Source organism: Somniosus microcephalus, chromosome 4, assembly GCF_052327205.1.
Source record: "Somniosus microcephalus isolate GS21.2 chromosome 4, FLI_Smic_1.0, whole genome shotgun sequence".
Lineage (NCBI taxonomy): Eukaryota > Metazoa > Chordata > Chondrichthyes > Squaliformes > Somniosidae > Somniosus > Somniosus microcephalus.
Window position 1 is genome coordinate 45,136,336 of NC_140990.1, and position 26,836 is coordinate 45,163,171.

General features: G+C 48.9%; 1 protein-coding gene across 1 annotated transcript; it reads left to right on the plus strand.

Annotated features, from left to right (window-relative positions):
- The first annotated feature begins 616 nt into the window (after positions 1-616).
- LOC147118783 (uncharacterized) lies at positions 617-13,195 on the plus strand. Its single transcript, XM_085984605.1, has 2 exons — positions 617-696; positions 5,883-13,195. The coding sequence occupies exon 2, from the start codon at positions 6,511-6,513 to the stop codon at positions 6,907-6,909; it is 399 nt and encodes a 132-aa protein (XP_085840731.1). The 5' UTR covers positions 617-696; positions 5,883-6,510; the 3' UTR covers positions 6,910-13,195.
- The last annotated feature ends 13,641 nt before the right edge of the window (positions 13,196-26,836 follow it).

Here is a 26,836-nt window from a genome sequence, read left to right on the forward strand (position 1 = left end):
ATGCGGGACCTTATCAAAAGCCTTCTGAAAGTCCAAATACACCACATCCACTGGTTCTCCCTTATCAATTCTACCAGTTACATCCTCAAAAAATTCCAGTAGATTTGTCAAGCATGATTTACTTTTAGTAAATCCATGTTGACTTTGTCTGATCCTGTCACTGTTTTCCAAGTGCTCTGCTATTACATCTTTTATAACAGACTCTAGCATTTTCCCCACTACCGATGTCAGGCTAACCGGTCTATAATTCCCTGTTTTCTCTCTACCACCTTTTTCTAATAGTGGGGTTGCATTAGCTACCCTCCAATCCATGGGAACTGTTCCAGAGTGTATTGAATTTTGGAAGATGACGAGCAATGCATCTACTATTTCTAGGGCCACTTCCTTAAATAATCTGGGATGTACTTCACACAATGGTGGAGGAACCGGGCATGTGGGCTTCTGTATAATTTATTAATTAATTTTGTTGATTGCCCCTCCGGACCGAATCTCGATGGAATAATTAAAAAAATATTCCCTTACCCAATTGGAGCTTTCAATGGCGGGGTGTTTACCCAGACTCCCCTGCGCGACAGAATGTGCCCTATCAATGACTACAGGAGGCTAGTGCGCAGGCGCGATATAGGACCGTGCTCTGAGCATACGCAGTGCGAGGGTTAGCGATGGGCTGGCGCGGAAGAGACGTTGCAGGAGGCGGTAAGAAATTGTGGGCTCGGGGAGAAATTGGACCTGCGGGTGGGCTGGGAAGCTTCATAAACACCCGGTGTCGGCCTCAGGTTTACCCCGCGGGGACAGGCCCGGCTGCCCGGGTCAGCGGGCGCCATCTTGGACAGGGTGGATGATTCTGTGAAAACCAACAGAACCAACAAAGAAATGATCTGATACAACAGCAAAATACTGCGGATACTGGAAATCTGAAATAACAACAGAAGATGCTGGAAACAGATTTTAAGCAGGTGCAGAGGCCGGGGCCGGGGGAGGGGAAGAAGGAACAGTCTGTGCTAGGGTAGGAGGCAGGAGAGATAAAATGTTGTAAATGGGGATGGAAAAACCATAAACAACCTGAAAAATGGGGGCAGGGGTTATGATCTGAAATTGTTGAACTCGATGTAGGCTGTAAAGTGCCTAATCGAAAGATGAGGTGCTGTTCCTTGAGCTTACGTTGAGCTTCATTGGAACAGTGTAAGAGGCCGAGGACAGAGAGATCAGAGTGGGAGTGAAGTGAAGAATTAAAGTGACAGGCGACCGGAAGCTCGGGGTCATCCTTACGGACTGAACGGAGGTGTTCTGCAAAGCGGTCGCCCAATCTGCGTTTGGTCTCCCCAGTGTAGAGGAGACCGCATCATGAGCAGTGAATACAGTATACTAAATTGCAGGAAGTACAAGTAAATCACTGTTTCACCTGGAAGGGTGTTTGGGGCCCTGTACAGTGGGAAGGGAGGAGGTAAAAGGGCAGGTATTGCAACTTCTGCGCTTGCACGGGAAGGTGCCGGGCAAAGGGGAAGGGCCGTTGGGGGTGATTGAAGAGTGGACCATCACATGGTCCATCTCCGACTCTTCCCTTCACTTCCTCGACTTCTCTGTCTCCATTTCTGGCGATAGGCTGTCGACAAACATCCATTACAAGCCCACCGACTCCCACAGCTACCTGGACTACACTTCTTCCCACCCCGCTTCCTGTAAGGACTCTATTCCATTCTCCCAGTTTCTCCGTCTCCACCGTGTCTGTTATGATGATGCCACCTTCCATGCCAGTGATTCCGACATGTCTTCCTTTTTCCTCAACCGAGGATTCCCCTCTGCCGTGGTTGACTCGGCCCTCGACCGTGTCCATTCCATTTCCCGCACTTCTGCCCTCACCCCTTCCCCTCCCTCCCAGAACCACGATAGGGTTCCCCTTGTCCTCACCTTTCACCCCACCAGCCTCCACATTCAACGGATTATCCTCCGCCATTTCCGCCACCTCCAACGTGATCCCACCACCAAACACATCTTACCCTCACCTCCCCTTTCAGCATTCCGAAGGGACCGCTCCCTCCGCGACACCCTGGTCCACTCCTCAATCACCCCCAACAGCCCTTCTCCTTCACCTGGCACCTTCCCGTGCAAGTGCAGGAGATGCAACACATGCCCTTTAACCTCCTCCCTTCCCACTGTCCAGGGCCCCAAACACCCCTTCCAGGTGAAACAGCGATTTACTTGTACTTCTTGCAATCTAGTATACTGTATTCACTGCTCACGATGCGGTCTCCTCTACATTGGGGACACCAAACGCAGATTGGGCGACCGCTTTGCGGAACACCTCCGTTCAGTCAGTAAGGGTAACCCTGAGCTTCCGGTTGCCTGTCACTTTAATTCTCCGCTTCACTCCCACTCTGATCTCTCTGTCCTCGGCCTATTACATTGTTCCAATGAAGCTCAACGTAAGCTCGAGGAACAGCACCTCATCTTTCAATTGGGCACTTTACAGCCTGCCGGACTCAATATCGAGTTCAACCATTTTAAACTATAATCCCTGCCCCCATTTTTCAGGCTGTTTATGGTTTTGCCGTCCACATTTACAGCATTCTATCTCTCCTGCCTCCGACCCTAGCACAGACTGTTCCTTCTTCCCCTCCCCTCCCCCTTTCCCTGTCTCTGCACCTGTTTTAAATCTGTTACATCTCTCGCCTTCTCCAGTTCTGATGAAGGGTCCCAGACCTGAAACGTTAACTCTGTTTCTCTCTCCACGGATGCTGCCTGGCCTGCTGAGTGTTTCCAGCATTTTCTGTTGTTATTAAAGAAATGACCTTCCTTGGTTATCGATCATTTCACTAAATTTAAACAACACCAACAACAACTTACCTTTATGTAGCACCTTTAAAACATCCCAAGGCACTTCTCAGTAATGCAGTCAGACAATAATCGACACACATACTGTGTTTGTGGGCCAGTGCACTGACACAAAGTTCCTTCACAACTGTAACAATTTTATTGCAGTTGCTGTGAAGGCTGCGCTCACTCTGCTCGTACACCTGGTCTCCAAAGGAGGCAAAACAGGACTAATGCTGCCGAGCTCAGCTCCTCTTGATCAGAAAATATCAACTGTTTCGCCTCGCCAGGAAATGCACAGAAGAGGCAGCAGTGCTGATTGGCTGCCCAGGAAAGTCCTATTTAGATTAAACTCCTTCACCCAGAGGGTGCTGATAATGTGGAATTTGTTGCCACAGGGAGTAGTTGAGGCGAAGAGCAGGGATGTATTTAAGGGGAAGCTGGATAAACACATGGGAGAAAGGAATAGAAGGAGATGCTGATAGGGTGAGATGGAGAGAGATGGGAGGAGGCTCGTGTGGAGCATAAACACCACATGGACCAGTTGGGCCGAATGGCCTGTTTCTGTGTTCTACAATCTATGTAATTTACACTTAGAGTTATACAGCACGGATAGAGGCCCTTCGGCCCATCGTGTCCGTGCCGGCCATCAAGCCCTGTCTAATCTAATCCCATATTCCAGCATTTGGTCCGTAGCCTTGTATGTTATGACATTTCAAGTGCTCATCCAAATGCTTCTTCAAAGTTGTGAGGGTTCCTGCCTCCACAACCCTTTCAGGCAGTGAGTTCCAGACTCCAACCACCCTCTGGGTGAAAAAGTTCTTTCTCAAATCCCCTCAAAACCTCCCGCCCTTTACCTTGAATCTGTGCCCCCTAGTTATTGACCCTTCTACTAAGGGAAAAAGCTCCTCAGTATCCATCCTACCTATGCCCCTCATAATTTTGTACACCTCAATCATGTCCCCCCTCAGCCTCCTCTGCTCCAAGGAAAACAAACCCAATCTGCCCAGTCTTTCTTCATAGCTGAAGCGCTCCAGCCCTGGTAACATCCTGGTGAATCTCCTCTGCACCCTCTCCAAAGCGATCACATCCTTCCTGTAGTGTGGCGACCAGAACTGCACACAGTATTCCAGCTGTGGCCTAACCAGTGTTTTATACAGCTCCATCATAACCTCCTTGCTCTTATATTCTATGCCTCGGCTAATGAAGGCAAGTATCCCATATGCCTTTTTTACCACCTTATCCACCTGTTCCGCCGCCTTCAGGGATCTGTGTACTTGTACACCCAGATCCCTCTGCACCTCCGTCTTGCCTAGGGTCTTACCATTCATTGTGTATTCCCTTGCCTTGTTAGTCCCCCCAAAGTGCATCACCTCGCACTTTTCCGGGTTAAATTCCATTTGCCACTGTTCCGCCCATCTGACCAACCCATCTATATCGTCCTGCAGACTGAGGCTACCCTCCTTGCTATTTACCACCCTACCAATTTTTGTATCATCCGCGAACTTACTGATCATACCTTTTACATTCATATCCAAGTCATTAATGTAGACCACAAACAGCAAGGGACCCAGCACCGATCCCTGTGGCACCCCACTGGCCACAGGCTTCCAGTCACAAAAACAACCTTCGACCATCACCCTCTGCCTTCTGCCACTAAGCCAGTTTTGTATCCAATGTGCCAAGGCACCCTGGATTCCATGGGCTCTTACCTTCTTGACCAGTCTCCTGTGCGGGACTTTATCGAAGGCCTTACTGAAATCCATGTATACCACATCCACTGCGTTACCCTCATCCACACACCTAGTCACCCCCTCAAAAAATTCAATCAAATTAGTCAGACATGATCTTCCCTTGACAAAGCCATGTTGACTATCCCTGATTAATCCTTGCCTCTCCAAGTGGAGACAAATTTTGTCCCTCAGAATTTTTTCCAATAATTTTTCTACCACTGATGTTAGGCTCACTGGCCTGTAGTTCCCCGGTTTTTCCCTACTTCCCTTCTTGAATAATGGTACTACATTAGCGGTTCTCCAGTCCTCTGGCACATCCCCTGTGGCCAGAGAGGTCCTGAATATATGTGTTAGAGCCCCCGCAATCTCTTCCTTTGCCTCACACAGCAGCCTGGGATACATTTCATCCGGGCCTGGGGATTTATCCATTTTTAGGCCTGCTAAAACCGCCAATACCTCCTCCCTCTCGATGTTAATATGTTCGAGCATATCACAGTCCCCCCGCTCTATTTCTATGTCTACATCGTCCTCCTCCATAGTGAAAACAGATGCAAAAAATTCATTTAGAACCCCTCCTACATCTTCCGGCTCCACACACAGATTGCCACTTTTGTCCCTAATGGGCCCTATTTTTTCCCTAGTTATCCTCTTACCCTTAATATACTTATAAAACATCTTAGGATTTTCCTTTATTTTGCTCGCCAGTGTTATTTCATGGCCCCTCCTTGATCTCCTAATTTCTTTTTTAAGTATCCCCCTGCACTTTTTGTACTCCTCTAGGGCTTCCTCCGTCTTTAGCCTTTTGTATCTGCCAAAAGCCCTCCTTTTTTTCCTAATCCATTCTCGTATATCCCCTGACATCCAAGGTTCCCTGTGGTTTTTGGAACCACCCTTGACCTTTACGGGAACATGTTGCCATTGTATGATCTCAATCTCCCTTCTGAAAGCCTCCCATTGCTCCGATGCGGATTTTCCTACAAGTAGCTGATCCCAGTCCATTTTGGCCAGATCCTGCCTTATCCTATTAAAATCGGCCTTCCCCCAATTTAGAACCTTTATTTCCGGCCCATCCCTGTCCTTTTCCATGACCACCTTAAATCTCACCATATTATGGTCACTGTCACCAAAGTGCTCACCTACGAGCACTTTTTCCACTTGGCCGGCCACATTCCCTAGAATTAGGTCCAGTACTGCCCCCTCTCTTGTAGGACTTTCTACATGCTGGCTCAAAAAGCTCTCTATGTAATGAGAGGAAAGAATGTTCCATAGAAACTAGAATTATCTGTTCTGCAGTTTTATCCTTAACTTAGTGATGTCTTTTGTAAACTGCTTTTACAGGGAATATCATCGGCCTTTGAATGTGGAAGGAGAAATGTTTGTCTGTGGGAAAAGATTTCATACATCAGTGTGACTGGAAAAGCACCGAGACACACACACCCGAGTGAGAGTGTTCCAGTGCACTGACTGTGGAAAGAGCTTTAACCAGTTACACAGCCTGAAAAATCATCGCACCATTCACAGCGGGGAGAAACCGTACACGTGTTCTGTGTGTGGACGAGGCTTCAACTGATCATCCAACCTGGAGAGACACAAGGACACCCGCACCACGGAGAAACCGTGGAAATGTGGGGACTGTGGGAAGGGATACAATTACCCATCCCAGCTGGAAATTCATCGACGCAATCACACCGGGGAGAGGCCGTTCACCTGCCCCGTGTGTGGGAAGGGATTCACTTGGGCATCCGTCCTCCGAACACACCAGCGAATTCACACTGATGAGAGACCGTTCAGTTGCTCTCTGTGTGGGAAGAGGTTCAGGCAGTCAGCCACCCTCATTGGGCACAAACGTATTCACACCGGGGAGAAGCCGTTCACCTGCACGGTGTGTGGGAAGAGATTCATTTCTTTTTCCCACCTCACTCTTCACAAGCGAGCTCACACTGGAGAGAGACCGTTCATCTGCTCTATGTGTGGGAAAGGATTCAGCTCTTCATCCAACCATTTGAGACACCAGGCTGATCACACTGGGGAGAGGCCGTTCACCTGTTCTGTGTGTGGGAAGGGATTCACCCGTTCATCCCACCTTCTGACTCATAAGCGCACTCACACCGGGGAGAGGCCATTTACCTGCTCTGTGTGTGGAAAACGATACATTTGTTCATCCCACCTCACTGCACACCAACTTGTTCACTCTGATAAGAGACCTTTTAAATGTTCTGATTGTGAGAAGAGCTTTAAAAGCACAAATGAGCTGGTGAAACACCAGCGAGTTCACACTGGGGAGAGGCCGTTCGCCTGCTCCGTGTGTGGGAAGCGATTCACTCGTTCATCCCATCTGCTGGCACACCAGCGAGTTCACAAGTGACTGCAGGGGTTGGATTCTGCTGTTAATCTCATCCAACAGCTTGCATTTAGATAGCACCTTTAACTCTGCTGCCTGTATCCTAACTCACACCAAGTCCCGTTCACCCATCTCCCCTGTGCTCGCTGACCTACATTGGCTCCCGGTTGAGTAACGGCTCGATTTTAAAATTTTCATGCTTGTTTTCAAATCCCTCCATGGCCTCGCCCCTCTCCTTATCTCTAACCTCCTCCAGTCTTACCACCCTCCAAGATCTCTGCCCTCCTCCAATTCTGCCCTCTTGAGCATCGTCCATTTTAATGGCTCCACCATTGGCAGCTGTGCCTTCAGCTGCCTGGGCCCTAAGCTCTGGAATTCCCTCCCTAAACCTCTTTGCCTCTCTTTCCTCCTTTAAGACGTTCTTTAAAACCTACCTCTTTAACCAAGCTTTTGATCACCTGCCTTAACATCTCCCTGCCTGGCTCGGTGTCGAGCTTTCGTGAAGTGCTTCGGGCACTTTATTAAAGACACACACACAGCAGAAACACATTAATCTGATGGGAGATCACTGACACACCAAGCCATGAATAGAGATACTAGGAGAGGTGACCAAAAGCTTGGTCAAAGAGATAGATTTAAAGGAGCGTCTTAAAGTATAAGGGGGAGGTAGCGAGGCGGAGAGATTTGGGGAACATCAGAACTAGGAGCACTCACTTAGTGCCCAAAAATCTATCGATCTCAGCCTTGAATATACCCAACGACTGAGCCTCCACAGCCCTCTGGGGCAGAGAATTCCAAAGATTCACCACCCACTGAGTGAAGAAATTCCTCCTCATCTCAGCCCTAAATGGCCGCCCCCTTATCCTGAGACTGTGACCCCTGGTTCTGGACTTGCCAGCCAGGGGAAACATCCTCCCAGCATCTACCCTGTCAAGCCCTGTAAGAATTTTGTATATTTCAGTGAAATCACCTCTCATTCTTCTAAACTCCAGAGAGTATCGGCCCATTCTACACAATCTCTCCTCATAGGACAGCCCTCTCATCCCAGGAATCAATCTAGTGAACCTTCGTTGCACCCCCTCTAAGGCCTTAGGTACCGAGATCAAAACTGTGCACGGTACTCCAGGTGTGGTCTCACCAAAGCCCTATATAATTGCAGCAAGACTTCCTCACTCTTATACTCCAACCCTGCCACCCCATTAGGCATAGAATATAAGAGTAGGGAGGTTATGATGGAGCTGTACAAAATGCTAGTTAGGCCACAGCTGGAATACTGTGTGCAGTTCTGATCGCCACACTATAGGAGGGATGTGATTGCTTTGGAGAGGGTGCAGAGGAGATTCATCAGGATGTTACCTGGGCTGGAGCGCCTCAGCTATGAAGAAAGACTGGACAGGCTGGGGTTGTTTTCCTTGGAGCAGAGAAGGCTGAGGGGGGACCTGATTGAGGTGTACAAAATGATGAGAGGCATAGATAGGGTAGATAGAAAGGAACTTTTTCCCTTAGTAGAGGGGTCAATAACCAGGGGGCATAGTTTCAAGGTAAGGGGCAGGAGGTTTAGAGGGGATTTGAGGAAAAACGTTTTCACCCAGAGGGTGGTTGGAATCTGGAACTCACTGCCTGAAAGGGTGGTAGAGGCAGGAACCCTCACAACATTCAAGAAGCATTTAGATGAGCACTTGAAATGCCATAGCATACAAGGCTACGGACCAAGTGCTGGAAAATGGGATTAGAATAGACAGGGCTTGATGGCAGGCGCGGACACGATGGGCTGAAGGGCCTCTTTCTGTGCTGTATAACTCTATGACTATTTGACCCCATTGCAATAAAGGCTAATATACCATTTGCCTTCCTAATTGCCTGCTGTACCTGCATGTTAACTTTCTTGCTGTACCTGCATGTTCTGGGAGGGAAATCCAGAGCTTGGGGCCTTGGCAGCTGAAGGCACAGCCGCCAATGGTGGGGCAATAAAAATCAGAAATGTGAAAGAGGGCAGAATTGGAGGCATGCAGAGATCTCGTAGGGCTGGGGGCTACATAGATAGGGACTGAATCTCTTCATTCTGGCAGTTGGGGGTTTGTTTCTGATGTCAATAATCCCCTCTCACCTTTGATGTGTGAATAGCCCATCACGCCTGCAAACCTCGTTTTACATATAAATCCATTCAGAAAATTTATTGATCAAATGATGAACACGTAAACAGACCATGGTCCAATCCTCCAGCTCTATATTGAAAGGAGAAAGTCTGTTCTATAACTCGAGGACACGCTCTGAATGGTGGTAATCACAAGTAGACTTTTAGGGGTACGGTAGCATATTGGTTATGTTACCGGACCAGTAATCCAGAGACCCGAGTTGAAATCCCACCACAGCAGCTGGGGGATTTAAATTCAGTTAATTAAATAAATCTGGAATTAAAAATCTAGTATCAGTACCATGGTAAACACCCGGTGCTGTTTGGTAGCACCAGCCTGTGTAAACAAGGGAAAGAGAGAATGGAACATTACTGAGAGAGTGGAACATTACTGAGAGAGTGGAACATTACTGAGAGAATGGAACATTACTGAGAGAGTGGAACATTACTGAGAGAGTGGAACATTACTGAGAGAGTGGAACATTACTGAGAGAGTGGAACATTACTGAGAGAGTGGAACATTACTGAGAGAGTGGAACATTACTGAGAGAGTGGAACATTACTGCGAGAGTGGAACATTACTGAGAGAATGGAACATTACTGAGAGAGTGGAACATTACTGAGAGAGTGGAACATTACTGAGAGAGTGGAACATTACTGAGAGAGTGGAACATTACTGAGAGAGTGGAACATTACTGAGAGAGTGGAACATTACTGAGAGAGTGGAACATTACTGAGAGAGTGGAACATTACTGAGAGAGTGGAACATTACTGAGAGAGTGGAACATTACTGAGAGAATGGAACATTACTGAGAGAGTGGAACATTACTGAGAGAGTGGAACATTACTGAGAGAGTGGAACATTACTGAGAGAATGGAACATTACTGAGAGAGTGGAACATTACTGAGAGAGTGGAACATTACTGAGAGAGTGGAACATTACTGAGAGAGTGGAACATTACTGAGAGAGTGGAACATTACTGAGAGAGTGGAACATTACTGAGAGAATGGAACATTACTGAGAGAATGGAACATTACTGAGAGAATGGAACATTACTGAGAGAGTGGAGCATTACTGAGAGAGTGGAACATTACTGAGAGAGTGGAACATTACTGAGAGAGTGGAACATTACTGAGAGAATGGAACATTACTGAGAGAGTTGAACATTACTGAGAGAGTGGAACATTACTGAGAGAGTGGAACATTACTGAGAGTGAAACATTACTGAGCGAATGGAACATTACTGAGAGAATGGAACATTACTGAGAGAATGGAACATTACTGAGAGAATGGAACATTACTGAGAGAGTGGAACATTACTGAGAGAGTGGAACATTACTGAGAGAATGGAACATTACTGAGAGAATGGAACATTACTGAGAGAGTGGAACATTACTGAGAGTGAAACATTACTGAGAGAATGGAACATTACTGAGAGAATGGAACATTACTGAGAGAGTGGAACATTACTGAGAGAGTGGAACATTACTGAGAGAGTGGAACATTACTGAGAGTGAAACATTACTGAGAGAATGGAACATTACTGAGAGAATGGAACATTACTGAGAGAGTGGAACATTACTGAGAGAGTGGAACATTACTGAGAGAGTGGAACATTACTGAGAGAGGAACATTACTGAGAGAGTGGAACATTACTGAGAGAATGGAACATTACTGAGAGAATGGAACATTACTGAGAGAGTGGAACATTACTGAGAGAATGGAACATTACTGAGAGAGTGGAGCATTACTGAGAGAGTGGAACATTACTGAGAGAGTGGAACATTACTGAGAGAGTGGAACATTACTGAGAGAATGGAACATTACTGAGAGAGTTGAACATTACTGAGAGAGTGGAACATTACTGAGAGAGTGGAACATTACTGAGAGTGAAACATTACTGAGAGAATGGAACATTACTGAGAGAATGGAACATTACTGAGAGAATGGAACATTACTGAGAGAATGGAACATTACTGAGAGAGTGGAACATTACTGAGAGTGAAACATTACTGAGAGAATGGAACATTACTGAGAGAATGGAACATTACTGAGAGAGTGGAACATTACTGAGAGAGTGGAACATTACTGAGAGAGTGGAACATTACTGAGAGTGAAACATTACTGAGAGAATGGAACATTACTGAGAGAATGGAACATTACTGAGAGAGTGGAACATTACTGAGAGAATGGAACATTACTGAGAGAGTGGAACATTACTGAGAGAGTGGAACATTACTGAGAGAGTTGAACATTACTGAGAGAGTGGAACATTACTGAGAGAATGGAACATTACTGAGAGAATGGAACATTACTGAGAGAGTTGAACATTACTGAGAGAGTGGAACATTACTGAGAGAATGGAACATTACTGAGAGAGTGGAACATTACTGAGAGTGGAACATTACTGAGAGAGTGGAACATTACTGAGAGAGTGGAACATTACTGAGAGAATGGAACATTACTGAGAGAGTGGAACATTACTGAGAGAATGGAACATTACTGAGAGAGTGGAACATTACTGAGAGAATGGAACATTACTGAGAGAATGGAACATTACTGAGAGAGTGGAACATTACTGAGAGAGTGGAACATTACTGAGAGAATGGAACATTACTGAGAGAGTGGAACATTACTGAGAGTGGAACATTACTGAGAGAGTGGAACATTACTGAGAGAGTGGAACATTACTGAGAGAATGGAACATTACTGAGAGAGTGGAACATTACTGAGAGAATGGAACATTACTGAGAGAGTGGAACATTACTGAGAGAATGGAACATTACTGAGAGAATGGAACATTACTGAGAGTGGAACATTACTGAGAGAATGGAACATTACTGAGAGAGTGGAACATTACTGAGAGAATGGAACATTACTGAGAGTGGAACATTACTGAGAGAGGAACATTACTGAGAGAGTGGAACATTACTGAGAGAGTGGAACATTACTGAGAGTGGAACATTACTGAGTGTGGAACATTACTGAGAGAGTGGAACATTACTGAGAGAGTGGAACATTACTGAGAGAGTGGAACATTACTGAGAGAATGGAACATTACTGAGAGAATGGAACATTACTGAGAGAGTGGAACATTACTGAGAGAGTGGAACATTACTGAGAGAGTGGAACATTACTGAGAGAGTGGAACATTACTGAGAGAGTGGAACATTACTGAGAGAGTGGAACATTACTGAGAGAGTGGAACATTACTGAGAGAGTGGAACATTACTGAGAGAATGGAACATTACTGAGAGAGTGGAACATTACTGAGAGAGTGGAACATTACTGAGAGAGGAACATTACTGAGAGAGTGGAACATTACTGAGAGAATGGAACATTACTGAGAGAGTGGAACATTACTGAGAGAGTGGAACATTACTGAGAGAGTGGAACATTACTGAGAGAATGGAACATTACTGAGAGTGGAACATTACTGAGAGAGTGGAACATTACTGAGAGAGTGGAACATTACTGAGAGAGTGGAACATTACTGAGAGAGGAACATTACTGAGAGAGTGGAACATTACTGAGAGAGTGGAACATTACTGAGAGAGTGGAACATTACTGAGAGAATGGAACATTACTGAGAGAGTGGGACATTACTGAGAGAATGGAACATTACTGAGAGAGTGGAACATTACTGAGAGAGTGGAACATTACTGAGAGAGTGGAACATTACTGAGAGAGTGGAACATTACTGAGAGAGTGGAACATTACTGAGAGAGTGGAACATTACTGAGAGAATGGAACATTACTGAGAGAGTGGAACATTACTGAGAGAGTGGAACATTACTGAGAGAGTGGAACATTACTGAGAGAGTGGAACATTACTGAGAGAGTGGAACATTACTGAGAGAGTGGAACATTACTGAGAGAGTGGAACATTACTGAGTGGGGTTATTATTGTCAGCAAGAATGGTACAAGAGACAGTCCATGAGCCCAGCCAGGGCTCAGAGCCCGAGTCAGACCAGAAGACTGTGACGCAGGAAGTCGGTGGATTATTAACCTCTTACCATGCAGGATGTCGGCAGAGAATTAACCTTTCAATGTTCATGAAGCAGAAGAATCAGCCATTCGGAGTTTGGAATTGCATTACTGATTTAAAGGTTGTATGCGTCGCTCGCTGTAAACTTGTACTGTTTTAATGTTAATAAAACTATTAGTTAGAAAAGTTTAAAGTCTTGTTTGATCTCACCTCTGATTACCCTAAACAGTTAAGAGAGTAAAAACAAACACCTTACAGAGGAGAGTCCGGGATCTGTGGAAGGGAGACTGAAGGCTTCCTGGAGGGGCCTGGACGAACATTCCTGCTCCTCCTGTCCCACAAGGAGTGGCAAAAAAATGCAGTTAGCTTCTGAAACCTGCATTTCACTGCCGGGTTTCCTGAGCCCTGGGAAAGCGGGCCGTCAACTATTAAATTTAAATCAGGCTCCCAATTACCCAGTGGGAGCATAACTTAAATTTATGATAATGAAGTTTCCCGCCTCTTCAAGGCGGGACACTTGCACGGCTTGAAATATGCCGGCATAAAAATGGTGGCAAGCGTGTCTCTTTAAAAATCTACCTCACTCCCGCAGGCAAGCAGAGGCACTCTGCCAGAAACTTCCAAAAAAAACCACACCACACAACAAAAAGGTGAAGCTGTGTGGGTCCCTTTAACTGCCAACTACACAGAGACAGAGCTCCTACTGTCCCTTTAAGAATGAGTCAGGTGTTCAGATGCAGATTGCTAGGGGTGGGGAGAGGGAAGAGACAGTCCGGTCTCCTTGCTTATGATCATTAATGGCCGCGGCCTCTGTGTTTCTGTCCATTTGATTCATTGCTGCTCTGCCTCCATCTCACTGCGATCAGTGAAATCTCCAATTAAGGACCATCAATGGCAGCGACTATTGCCCAGAATGGCCCACGCGGAAGAATCTGCCCCAGTTCAGTTACAGGTGTGCAGGTGCGGGACAGGCTCTGCGCGGTCGGCGGACGGAGCTGCAGGTCGGCGGGAGCGGGGTCGGGAGATTAATAAACTGCGGGTAGGCCGAGCCGCAGGGTTTATAAAGTTGGGGAACGGCCTCAGGCCCGAATGAGATCCCGCGGCCCGGTCTGTGTTCCACCGGACGGCAGCGGTGAGGCTTTTTCTCGGTGACAGGCCGGGCTATATGGGAATTCGAGGGGGGATCCCGGTCGCCATCTTGGTAGAGGAAGGAGGGACAGCACGGTTTCATTTGGATCATAGCGCATGCGTGGCCATCTTGGTGCAGGAATAGAGTGGGTGGGGCTCCAGGTTCCCAGCGACCAGCAGAGACAATCATTGACTCATTGATTTTATTCTCACTCTGCACACAGCGGGTGGAGAACTGAACCCAACCAGAGTAGAGGGAGGGGGAAAACTGGGAGTGGAGGAAAGAAATGTTGGAGATGGTGCGATGAGTTTGGATTTCATTCTCCCAGTTCTCCGCCTCATGTGTTCTGACGATGTGACCTTCCATACTAGTGCATCCGATATCTCTTCCTTTTTCCTTAACCGAGGATCCCCCTCTACTGTGGTTGACATGGCCCTCGACCGTGTCCGTTCCATTTCCCACACTTCTGCTCTCACCCCTTCCCCTCCCTCCCAGAACCATGATAGAGTTCCCCTTGTCTTCACTTTTCACCCCACCAGCCTCCACATTCAACGGATCATCCTGCGCCATTTCCGCCACCTCCAGTGTGATCCCACCACCAAACACATCTTCCCCTCCCCTTTCAGCATTCCGAAGGGACCACTCCCTCTGCAACACCCAGGTCCACTCCTCTATTATCCCCAACACCCCTTCCGCTTCACCTGGCACCTTCCCGTGCAAGCAGAGGAGATGCAACACCTGCCCTTTTACCTCCTCCCTTCCTACCATCCAGGGCCCCAAACACTCCTTCCAGGTGAAACAGTGATTTACTTGTACTTCTTGTAATTTAGTGTACTGTATTCGCTGCTCACGATGCGGTCTCCTCTACAGTGGGGAGACCAAACGCAGATTGGGTGACCACTTTGCAGAACACCTCCGTTCAGTCCGTAAGGGTAACCCCGAGCTTCCGGTCGCCTGTCATTTTAATTCAACGCTCCATTCCCACTCTGACCTTTCCATTCTCGGCCTCTTACACTGTTCAAAGGAAGCTCAACATAAGCTCGAGGAACAGCACCTCATCTTTCGATTAGGCACTTTACAGCCTTTTGGACTCAACATCGAGTTCAACAATTTCAGGCCATAACCTCGGCCCCCATTTTTTCAGGCAGCAGCTGGTGATGATTCTGCCATTTGCAACATTTCACCACTCCTACCTTTCACCCTATCACAGACCGTCCCTTTTGTTCTTTCCTCCCCGGCCCCCTTTCCCTGCCCCTGCACCTGCTTAAAATCTGTTACATCTCTAACTTTTTCCAGTTCTGACTGATAGGGTAACCTGTAGGTTTGGATAACCTTTAAATGTATATTATAGTTGCATTAGAAGCTATGCTATTAAAATGTAACTGTAACTGCAAGGTATGATGGGAAACTTGACCAAAATCAGACCAAAGCATAGTGTCAGCATTTAACAGTAGCAGTAGTTGTAATAAAGTTTCTCCACGAAACCTTGAATCAGGAACAATGAACAAAGATAATGGTAACTGGAGATTGGATAAAATAAACAAAACTGCAGAAAGGCACCTTGGGTCCGGGACAGTTGAGATAGCGGGAAGCATCTGCCAAAGCCTACATAACCGGTAATTAACAGTTGAACAATTATTGGTAGTAGATTGATTATGTATAAATATATTGCAACAACCATTGTAAATTTGAGAGACTTTGGTACGCTGAAAGCTCTCCCCTGCATGCTTGTAATAACGTTTCTCTCATATCACAGTCTACCCGTGACTCCGAGTGGTTTCTTTCCACAACAACTTGGCGTAGTCGGCAGGATCCGCTGCTAGTACCGAAACAAGGGCACCATTCCGGGACCAACAGACAAAGTGGGGTGAGTACGTTAATTTATACCACCCAGTAGTTAGGTCTGTGGGCACGGAGTGGTCCCTCGGACTATCAGGGATCTCGAACAATATGAGTCAGAATGGCTGTCATGTGAGAGAGAGAGAGGGCAACATTGCAAAGTGGTTGTGGTCGCCGACGGCCAGGTGAGGGCCGGGGGAGAGAGCTTAATGGGTGCCTCTCTTGGGGTAGAAGACCCCCGCGATTTCTAAAAGAGTTAAGTAGGTAAGATGGCCGAGGGAAAGCCGGGTCCTCAGGGATCCATAACGAAGTATTTGTTAAATAAACATGACAAGGTAATAAAAAGAATGGTAAAGGAAGGCTGGGATCCAGAATGGATTCCCAATCGGCAGAAAGACTGGTGGAGTAAGGAGAGCAAGAATAACGAGGAGAAAGCAAAAGCGTTTTTTTGCCAGGTCATAGAAACATAGAAGATAGGAGCAGGAGTAGGCCATTCGGGCCCTCAAGCCTGCTCCGCCATTCAATAAGATCATGGTTGATCATTCAATTTCAGTACCCTGTCCCTGCCTTCTCCCCATATCCCTTGATCCGTTTAGCCTTAAGAAATATATCTAACTCCTTCTTGAATATATTTAATGAATTGGCCTCTACTGCCTTCTGTGGTAGAGAATGCCACAGGTTCACCACTCTCTGAGTGAAGAAATTCCTCCTCATCTCTGTCCTAAATGGCTTACTCCTTATCCTTAGACTGTGACCCCTGGTTCTGGACTCCCCGACCATTGGGAACATCCTTCCTGCATCTAGTCTGTCTAGTCCTGTCAGAATTTTATAAGTTTCAATGAGATCCCCTCTCATTCTTCTAATCTCCAGTGAGTACAAGCCCAATCGACCCAATCTCTCCTCATACGTCATTCCTGCCATCCCAGGTATCAGCCTGGTGAATCTTCGCTGCACTCCCTCCATGGCAAGAACATCCTTCCTCAGGTAAGGCGACAAAACTGCACTCAATCCTCAAGGTGTGGACTCACCAAGGCCCTGTACAACTGCAACAAGATATCCTTACTCCTGTACTCAAACCCTCTCGCTACGAAGGCCAACATACCATTTGCCTTCTTAACCGCCTGCTGCACCTGCATGGGAAAATATGCCCCCTTCTCTGGCCCCGGTGGCAGCTTGCAATATCAGAGCAGAGGAAGTAAATATGGTGCAACTGCACAAATATACGTCAAAAGGAGAGAGGTTTGGGAGAGTCACGGGGCAAAGGAAGATGTGACTGGGATATGGGAGAGTCACGGGGCAAAGAAAGATGTGACTGGGGTATGGGAGAGTCACGGGGCAAAGGAAGATGTGACTGGGGTATGGGAGAGACACGGGGCAAAGGAAGATGTGACTGGGGTATGGAAGAGTCATGGAGCAAAGGAAGATGTGACTGGGGTATGGGAGAGTCATGGGGCAAAGGAAGATGTGACTGGGGTATGGGAGAGACATGGGGCAAAGGAAGATGTGACTGGGGTATGGGAGAGACATGGGGCAAAGGAAGATGTGACTGGGGTATGGGAGAGTCACAGGGCAAAGCAAGATGTGACGGGTATGGGAGAGTCTCGGGGCAAGGGAAGATGTGACTGGGGTATGGAGAGTCATGGGGCAAAGGAAGATGTGACCGGGTATGGGAGAGTCTCGGGGCAAAGGAAGATGTGACTGGAGTATGGGAGAGCAAGGGGCAAAGGAAGATGTGACGGGTATGGGAGAGCCACGGGCCAAAGGAAGATGTGACTGGGGCATGGGAGAGTCATGGGGCAAAGGAAGATGTGATTGGGGTATGGGAAAGTCACGGGGCAAAGCAAGCTGTGACTGGGGTATGGGAGAGTCACGGGGCAAAGGAAGATGTGACTGGGGTATGGGAGAGACATGGGGCAAAGGACTTTGTGACTGGGGTAAGGGAGAGACATGGGGCAAAGGAAGATGTGACTGGGGTATGGGAGAGTAACGGGACAAAGCAAGATGTGACGGGTATGGGAGAGTCTCGGGGCAAAGGAAGATGTGACTGGGGTAAGGGAGAGTCACGGTGCAAAGGAAGATGCGACGGGTATGGGTGAGTCATGGGGCAAAAGAAGATGTGACTGGGGTACGGGAGAGTCACGGGGCAAAGGAAGGTGTGACTGAGGTATCGGAGGGTCACGGGGCAGAGGAAGATGTGACTAGGGTATGGGAGAGACAAGGGGTAAAGGAAGATGTGACTGGGGTATGGGAGAGTCATGGGGCAAAGGAGGATGTGACTGGGGTAAGGGAGAGTCACGGTGCAAAGGAAGATGTGAGGGGTATGGGTGAGCCATGGGGCAAAAGAAGATGTGACTCGGGTACGGGAGAGTCACGGGGCAAAGGAAGATGTGACCGAGGTATGGGAGAGTCACGGGGCAAAAGAAGATGGGACTGGGGTATCGGAGAGTCACGGGGCAAAGGAAGATGTGACTCGGGTATGGGAGAGTCACAGGGCAAAGGAAGATGTGACTCGGGTAAGGGAGAGTCACGGGGCAAAGGAAGATGTGACTGGGGTATGGGCGAGTCATGGGGCAAAGGAAGATGTGACTGGGGTATGGGAGATGCACGGGGCAAAGGAAGATGTGACAGGGTTTTGGGAGACTCATGGGGCAAATGAGGATGTGACTGGGGTATGGGAGAGACACGGGGCAAAGGAAGATGTGACTGGGGTATGGAAGAGTCATGGAGCAAAGGAAGATGTGACTGGGGTATGGGAGAGTCACAGGGCAAAGGAAGATGTGACTGGGGTATGGGAGAGTCACGGGGCAAAGGAAGATGTGACTAGGATATGGGAGAGTCATGGAGGAAAGGAAGATGTGACTGGGGTATGGGAGAGTCATGGGGCAAAGGAAGATGTGACTGGGGTATGGGAGAGTCACAGGGCAAAGGAAGATGTGACTGGGGTATGGGAGAGTCATGGGGCAAAGGAGGATGTGACTGGGGTATGGGAGAGTCACGGGGCAAAGGAAGATGTGACGGGGCATGGGAGAGTCACGGGGCAAAGGAAGATGTCAATCGGGTATGGGAGAGACACGGGGCAAAGGAAGATGTGACTGGGGTATGGAAGGGTCATGGAGCAAAGGAAGATGTGACTGGGGTATGGGAGAGTCACGGGGCATAGGACGATGTGTCTGGGGTATGGGAGAGTCATTGGGAAAAGGAAGATGTGACTGGGGTATGGGAGAGTCTCGGGGCAAAGGAAGATGTGACTGGAGTATGGGAGAGTTACGGGGCAATGGTAGATGTGACTGGGGTATGTCAGAGCCACGGACCAAAGGGAGATGTGACTGGGGTATTGCAGAGTCACGGGGCAAAGGAAGATGTGACTGGGGTATGGGAGAGTCACGGGGCAAAGGAAGATGTGACTGGGGTATGGGAGAGTCACGGGGCAAAGGAAGATGTGACTGGGGTATGGGAGAGTCACGGGACAAAGGAAGATGTGACTGGGGTATGGGAGAGTCACGGGGCAATGGAAGATGTGACTGGAGTATGGGAGTGTCACGGGGCAAAGGAAGATGTGACTTCGGCATGGGAGAGACATGGGGCAAAGGAAGATGTGACTGGGGTATGGGAGAGTCACGGGGCAAAGGAAGATGTGACTGGTGTATGGGTGAGTCATGGGGCAAAGGATGATGTGACCACGTTATGGGAGAGTCACGGGGCAATGGAAGATGTGACTGGGGTATGGGAGAGTCACGGGGCAATGGAAGATGTGACAGGGTTATGGGAGAATCTCAGGGCAAAGGAAGATTTAACTGTGGTATGGGAGAGTCACGGGGCAAAGGAAGATGTGACTGTGTTTTGGAGATTCACGGGGCAAAGGGAGATGTGACTGGGATATGGGAGAGTCATGGGGCAAAGGAAGATGTGACTGTGGTATGGGAGAGTTACGGTGCAAAGGAGGATGTGCCTGGGGTATGTGAGAGTCACGGGGCAAAGGAAGATGTGATTGGGGTATGGGAGAGTCAAGGGGCAAAGGAAGATGTGACTGTGGTATGGGAGAGTCTCGGGGCAAAGGAAGATGTGACTGGGGTATGGGAGAGACACGGGGCAAAGGAAGATGTGACTGGGGTATGGGAGAGTTACGGGGCAAAGGATCATGTGACTGGGGTATTGGAGAGTCACGGGGCAAAGGAAGATGTGACTGGGGTATGGGAGATTCATGGGGCAATGGAAGATGTGACTGTGGTTTGGGAGAGTCATGGGGCAAAGGAAGATGTGACTGGGGTTTGGGAGATTCACGGGGCAAAGGAAGATGTGACTGGGTGATGGGGAGTCACGGGGCAAAGGAAGATGTCACTGGGGTATGGGAGAGTCACGGGGCAAAGGAAGATGTGACTGGGGTATGGGAGAGTCTCGGGGCAATGGAAGATGTGACTGGGTATGGGAGAGTCATGGAGCAAAGGAAGATGTTACTGGGGTATGGGAGAGTCAAGGGGCAAAGTAAGATGTGACTGCGGTAAGGGAGAGTCTCGGGGCAAAGGATGATGTGGCTGGGGTATGGGAGTGTCACGGGGCAAAGGAAGATGTGATTGGGGTATGGGAGAGTCACAGGGCAAAGGAAGATGTGACTTGGATATGGGAGAGTCACGGGGCATAGGACGATGTGTCTGGGGTATGGGAGAGTCATTGGGAAAAGGAAGGTGTGACTGGGGTATGGGAGAGTCTCGGGGCAAAGGAAGATGTGACTGGAGTATGGGTGAGTTACGGGGCAAAGGTAGATGTGACTGGGGTATGTCAGAGCCACGGACCAAAGGGAGATGTGACTGGGGTATGGGAGAGACATGGGGCAAAGGAAGATGTGACTGGGGTATGGGAGAGTCACGGGTCAAAGGAAGAAACGACTGGGGTATGGGAGAATCACGGGGCAAAGGAAGATGTGACTGGGGTATGGGAGAGACATGGGGCAAAGGAAGATGTGACTGGGGTAGGGGAGAGTCTCGGGGCAAAGGAAGATGTGACTGGGGAATGGGAGAGACATGGGGCAAAGGAAGATGTGACTGGGGTTTGGGAGAGTCACGGGGTAAAGGAAGATGTGACTGCGGTATGGGAGAGTCATGGGGCAAAGGAAGATGTGACTGGGGTATGGGAAAGTCACGGAGCAAAGTGAGATGTGACTGGGATATGGGAGAGTCACGTGGCAAAGGAAGATGTGACTGGGCTATGGGAGAGTCACGGAGCAAAGGAAGATGTGACTGGAGTATGGGAGAGTTACGGGGCAAAGGAAGATGTGACTGGGGTATGCGAGAGTCACGGAGCAAAGGGAGATGTGACTCAAGTATGGGAGATTCTCGGGGCAAAGGAAGATGTGACTGGGGTATGGGTGATTCTCGGGGCAAAGGAAGATGTGACTGGGTATGGGAGAGTGACGGGGCAAAGGAAGATGTGACTGGGGTATGGGAGAGTCACCGTGCAAAGGAGGATGTGAATGGGGTATGGGAGAGTCACGGGGCAAAGGAAGATGTGACTGAGGTATGGGAGAGTCACGGGGCAAAGGAAGATGTGACTGGTATGGGAGAGTCACGGGGCAAAGGAAGATGTGACTGGCGTATGGGAGAGTCACGGGGCAAAGGAAGATATGACTATGGTATGGGAGAGTCATGGGCAAAGGAAGATGTGACTGGGGTATGGGAGAGTCACGGGGCAAAGTAAGATGTGACTGGGGTATGGGAGAGTCACAGGACAAAGAAAGGTGTGACTGGGGTATGGGAGAGTCTCTGGGCAAAGGAAGATGTGACTGCGGTATGGGAGAGTCACGGGGCAAAGGGAGATGTGACTGGAGTATGGGAGAGTTACGGGGCAAAGGTAGATGTGACTGGGGTATGTCAGAGCCACGGACCAAAGGGAGATGTGACTGGGGTATGGGAGAGACATGGGGCAAAGGAAGATGTGACTGGGGTATGGGAGAGTCACGGGTCAAAGGAAGAAACGACTGGGGTATGGGAGAATCACGGGGCAAAGGAAGATGTGACTGGGGTATGGGAGAGACATGGGGCAAAGGAAGATGTGACTGGGGTATGGGAGAGTCACGGGGCAAAGGAAGATGTGACTGGGGTATGGGAGAGTCACGGGGCAAAGGAAGATGTGACTGGGCTATGGGAGAGTCACGGAGCAAAGGAAGATGTGACAGGGGCGTGGGAGAGTCATTGGGCAAAGGAAGATCTGACTGGGGTATGGGAGAGTCACAGGGCAAAGGAAGATGTGACTGGAGTATGGGAGAGTTACGGGGCAAAGGAAGAAGTGACTGGGGCATGCGAGAGTCACGGAGCAAAGGGAGATGTGACTCAGGTATGGGAGATTCTCGCGGCAAAGGAAGATGTGACTGGGGTATGGGTGATTCTCGGGGCAAAGGAAGATGTGACTGGGTATGGGAGAGTCACGGGGCAAAGGAAGATGTGACTGGGGTATGGGAGAGTCACCGTGCAAAGGAGGATGTGACTGGGGTATGGGAGAGACACGGGGCAAAGGAAGATGTGACTGGTATGGGAGAGTCATGGGGCAAAGGAAGATGTGACTGGGGTATGGGAGAGTCACGGGGCAAAGGAAGATATGACGATGGTATGGGAGAGTCATGGGCAAAGGAAGATGTGACTGGGGTATGGGAGAGTCACGGGGCAAAGGAAGATGTGACTGTGGTATGGGAGATTCATGGGGCAAAGTAAGATGTGACTGGGGTATGGGAGAGTCACAGGACAAAGAAAGGTGTGACTGGGGTATGGGAGAGTCTCTGGGCAAAGGAAAATGCGACTGCGGTATGGGAGAGTCACGGGGCAAAGGGAGATGTGACTCGGGTATGGGAGAGTGACGGGGCAAAGGGAGATGTGACTGGGGTATGGGAGAGACATGGGGCAATGTAAGAAGAGAGAGGTATGGGAGAGTCACGGGGCAAAGGAAGATGTGACTGGGGTATGGGAGAGTCACGAGGCGAAGGAAGATGTGACTGGGGTATGGGAGAGTCACGGGGCAAAGGAAGATGTGACTGGGGTATGGGAGAGTCATGGGGCAAAGGAAGAAGAAACGGGTATGGGAGAGACATGGGGCAAAGGAAGGTGTGACTGGGGTATGGGAGTGACATGGGGCAAAGGAAGATATGGCTGGGGTATGGGAGAGTCACGGGGCATAGGACGATGTGTCTGGGGTATGGGAGAGTCATTGGGAAAAGGAAGATGTGACTGGGGTATGGGAGAGTCTCGGGGCAAAAGAAGATGTGACTGGAGTATGGAAGAGTCACGGGACAAAGGTAGATGTGACTGTGTTTTGGAGATTCACGGGGCAAAGGGAGATGTGAGTGGGGTATGGGAGAGTCATAGGGCAAAGGAAGATGTGACAGGGGTATGGGAGAGTTATGGGGCAAAGAAGGATGTGCCTGGGGTATGTGAGAGTCACGGGGCAAAGGAAGATGTGATTGGGGTATGGGAGAGTCAAGGGGCAAAGGAAGATGTGACTTTGGTATGGGAGAGTCTCGGAGCAAAGGAAGATGTGACTGGGGTATGGGAGAGTCACGGGGCAAAGGAAGATGTGACTGGGGTATGGGTGAGTTATGGGGCAAAGGAACATGTGACTGGGGTATTGGAGAGTCACGGGGCAAAGGAAGATGTGACTGGGGTATGGGAGATTCATGGGGCAATGGAAGATGTGACTGCGGTTTGGTAGAGTCACGGGGCAAAGGAAGATGTGACTGGGGTATGGGAGATTCACGGGGCAAAGGAAGATGTGACTGGGGTATGGGGGAGTCACGGGGCAAAGGAAGATGTGACTGGGGTATGGGAGAGTCACGGGGCAAAGGAAGATGTGACTGGGGTATGGGAGAGTCTCGGGCAATGGAAGATGTGACTGGGTATGGGAGAGTCATGGAGCAAAGGAAGATGTGACGGGTATGGGAGAGTCAAGGGGCAAATTAAGAGGTGACTGGGGTATGGGAGAGTCTCGGGGCAAAGGATAATGTGACTGGGGTATGGGAGAGTCAAGGGGCAAAGTAAGAGGTGACTGGGGTATGGGAGAGTCTCGGGGCAAAGGATAATGTGACTGGGGTATGGGAGATTCACGGGGCAAAGGAAGATGTGACTTGGATATGGGAGAGTAACGGGGCATAGGACGATGTGACTGGGGTATGTCAGAGTCACGGAGCAAAGGGAGATGTGACTGGGGTATGGGGTAGTCACGGGGCAAAGGAAGATGTGACTGGGGTATGGGAGAGACATGGGGCAAAGGAAGATGTGACTGGGTTATGGAGTGTCTCAGGGCAAAGGAAGATGTGACGGGGGCATGGGAGAGTCACGGAGCAAAGTGAGATGTGACTGGGGTATGGAGAGTCTCGGGGCAAAGGAAAATGTGACTGGGGTATGGGAGAAACATGGGGCAAAGGAAGATGTGACTTGGGTATGGGAGAGTCACGGGGCAAAGGAAGATGTGACTGGGGTATGGGAGAGTCACGGGGCTAAGGAAGATGTGACTGGGGTATGGGAGAGTCACGGGGCAAAGGAAGATGTGACTGAGGTATGGGAGAGTCACGGGGCAAAGGAAGATGTGACTGGGGTATGGGAGAGTCACGGAGCAAAGTGAGATGTGACTGGGGTATGGGAGAGTCATGGGGCAAAGGAAGATGTGACTGGGGTATTGGAGAGTCAATGGGCAAAGGAAGATGTGACTGGGGTATGGGAGAGTCACGGGGCAAAGGAAGATGTGACTGGGGTATGGGAGAGTCATGGGGCAAAGGGAGATGTGACTGGGGTATGGGAGAGGCATGGGGAAATGGAAGATGTGACGGTTATGGGAGAATCTCAGGGCAAAGGAAGATTTGACTGGGGTATGGGAGAGTCACGGGGCAAAGGAAGATGTGACTGTGTTTTGGAGATTCACGGTGCAAAGGGAGATGTGACTGGGATATGGGAGAGTCATGGGGCAAAGGAAGATGTGACTGTGGTATGGGAGATTTACAGTGCAAAGGAGGATGTGCCTGGGGTATGTGAGAGTCACGGGGCAAAGGAAGATGTGATTGGGGTATGGGAGAGCCAAGGGGCAAAGGAAGATGTGACTGTGGTATGGGAAAGTCTCGGGGCAAAGGAAGATGTGACTGGGGTATGGGAGTGTCACGGGGCAAACATAGAGAAACATAGAAACATAGAGATAGGAACAGGAGTAGGCCATTCGGCCCTTCGAGCCTGCTCCGCCATTCAATGAGATCATGGCTGATCTTCGTCTGAGATCATAGCTGATCTTACCAGTTCAGTACCCCGTCCCCGCCTTTTCTCCGTAACCCTTAATCCCCTTAGCCTTCAGAAATATATCCAATTCTTTCTTGAAAATATTTATTGAATTAGCCTTCGCAGCCCTCTGTGGCAGGGAATTCCACAGGCTCACCACTCTTTGAGTGAAGAAATTCTTCCTCATCTCTGTTTTAAATGATTTGCCCGCTATTTTTAGACTGTGGCCCCTGGTTCTGTGCTCCCCGGCCATTGGAAACATTCTCTCTGAATTCAGCCTGTCCAGGCCTGCCATAATTTTATATGTTTCGATGAGATCCCCTCTCAATCTTCTAAACTCCAGTGAGTACAAGCCCAAACTATTTAATCTCTCTTCGTAGGTCATTCCCGCCATTCCAGGTATCAGCCTGGTGAATCGCCGTTGCACTCTTTCCATGGCAAGAACATCCTTCCGCAGATGGGGCGACCAAAACTGTACACAATACTCCAGATGCGGTCTCACCAGCACCTTGTACAGCTGTAGTAAGGTATCCCTATTCCTATACTCGAACCCCCTTGATATGAAGGCCAACATACCATTTGCCTTCTTAATCGCCTGTTGCACCTGCATGCTCTCCTTCAGTGACTGGTGCACAAGAACACCCAGGTCCCTCTGCACTTCCCCATCTCCCAATCTATTGCCGTTTAGATAATAATCTACCCTCCTGTTTTTACCCCCAAAGTGGATAACCTCGCATTTATCCACATTATAGTGCATCTGCCACGTATCCGCCCATTCCCCCAACCTGTCCAAATCGCACTGTAGCCTCCTGACATCCTCATCAGAGCCCACCCCTCCTCCTAGTTTAGTGTCGTCAGCGAATTTGGAAATATTGCATCCAATTCCCTGATCCAGATCATTTATATATATTGTGAACAGCTGGGGTCCCAGGACAGATCCTTGCGGCACCCCACTGGTCACTGCCTGCCACTCCGAAAACGAGCCGTTTATTCCAACTCTCTGTTTTCTATCCGCCAGCCAGTTCTCTATCCACGTTAATACTTTGCCCCCAATCCCATGTGCCTTAATTTTGCATGATAATCTTTTGTGTGGAACCTTATCGAAGGCTTTCTGGAAGTCAAGGTACACCACATCCACTGGCTCTCCCCCATCTATTTTACCAGTTACTTCCTCAAAAAATTCCAGCAGATTAGTCAAACACGATTTACCCTTTGTAAATCCATGTTGACTCTGTCCGATCCTTTCCCCATTTGTCAAGTGCTCCGCTATTTTATCCTTAATAATGGACTCTAGCATTCTGCCCACAACCGATGTAAGGCTTACTGGTCTATAATTCCCTGCTTTCTCTCTACCCCCCTTTTTAAATATTGGGGTAACATTAGCTACCCTCCAATCCACGGGTACTGTTCCCGAGTCAATGGAGTTCCGGAAGATGATCCTTAGAGCATCTGCTATCTCCAGGGCCACCTCCTTAAGTACCCTAGGATGTAGTTTATCAGGCCCCGGGGATTTGTCGGCCTTCAGTCCCCTCAACTTACCCAGCACCATATCCCTAGAGATACTAATTTCTGTCAGCTCCTCCCTCTCATTAGTCCCTATGTTTGCCAATATTCCTG

Excerpts from the sequence above, each read along its gene's own strand:
- LOC147118783 (XM_085984605.1), top strand. The coding sequence starts at position 6,511 with ATGTGTGGGAAAGGATTCAGCTCTTCATCCAACCATTTGAGACACCAG.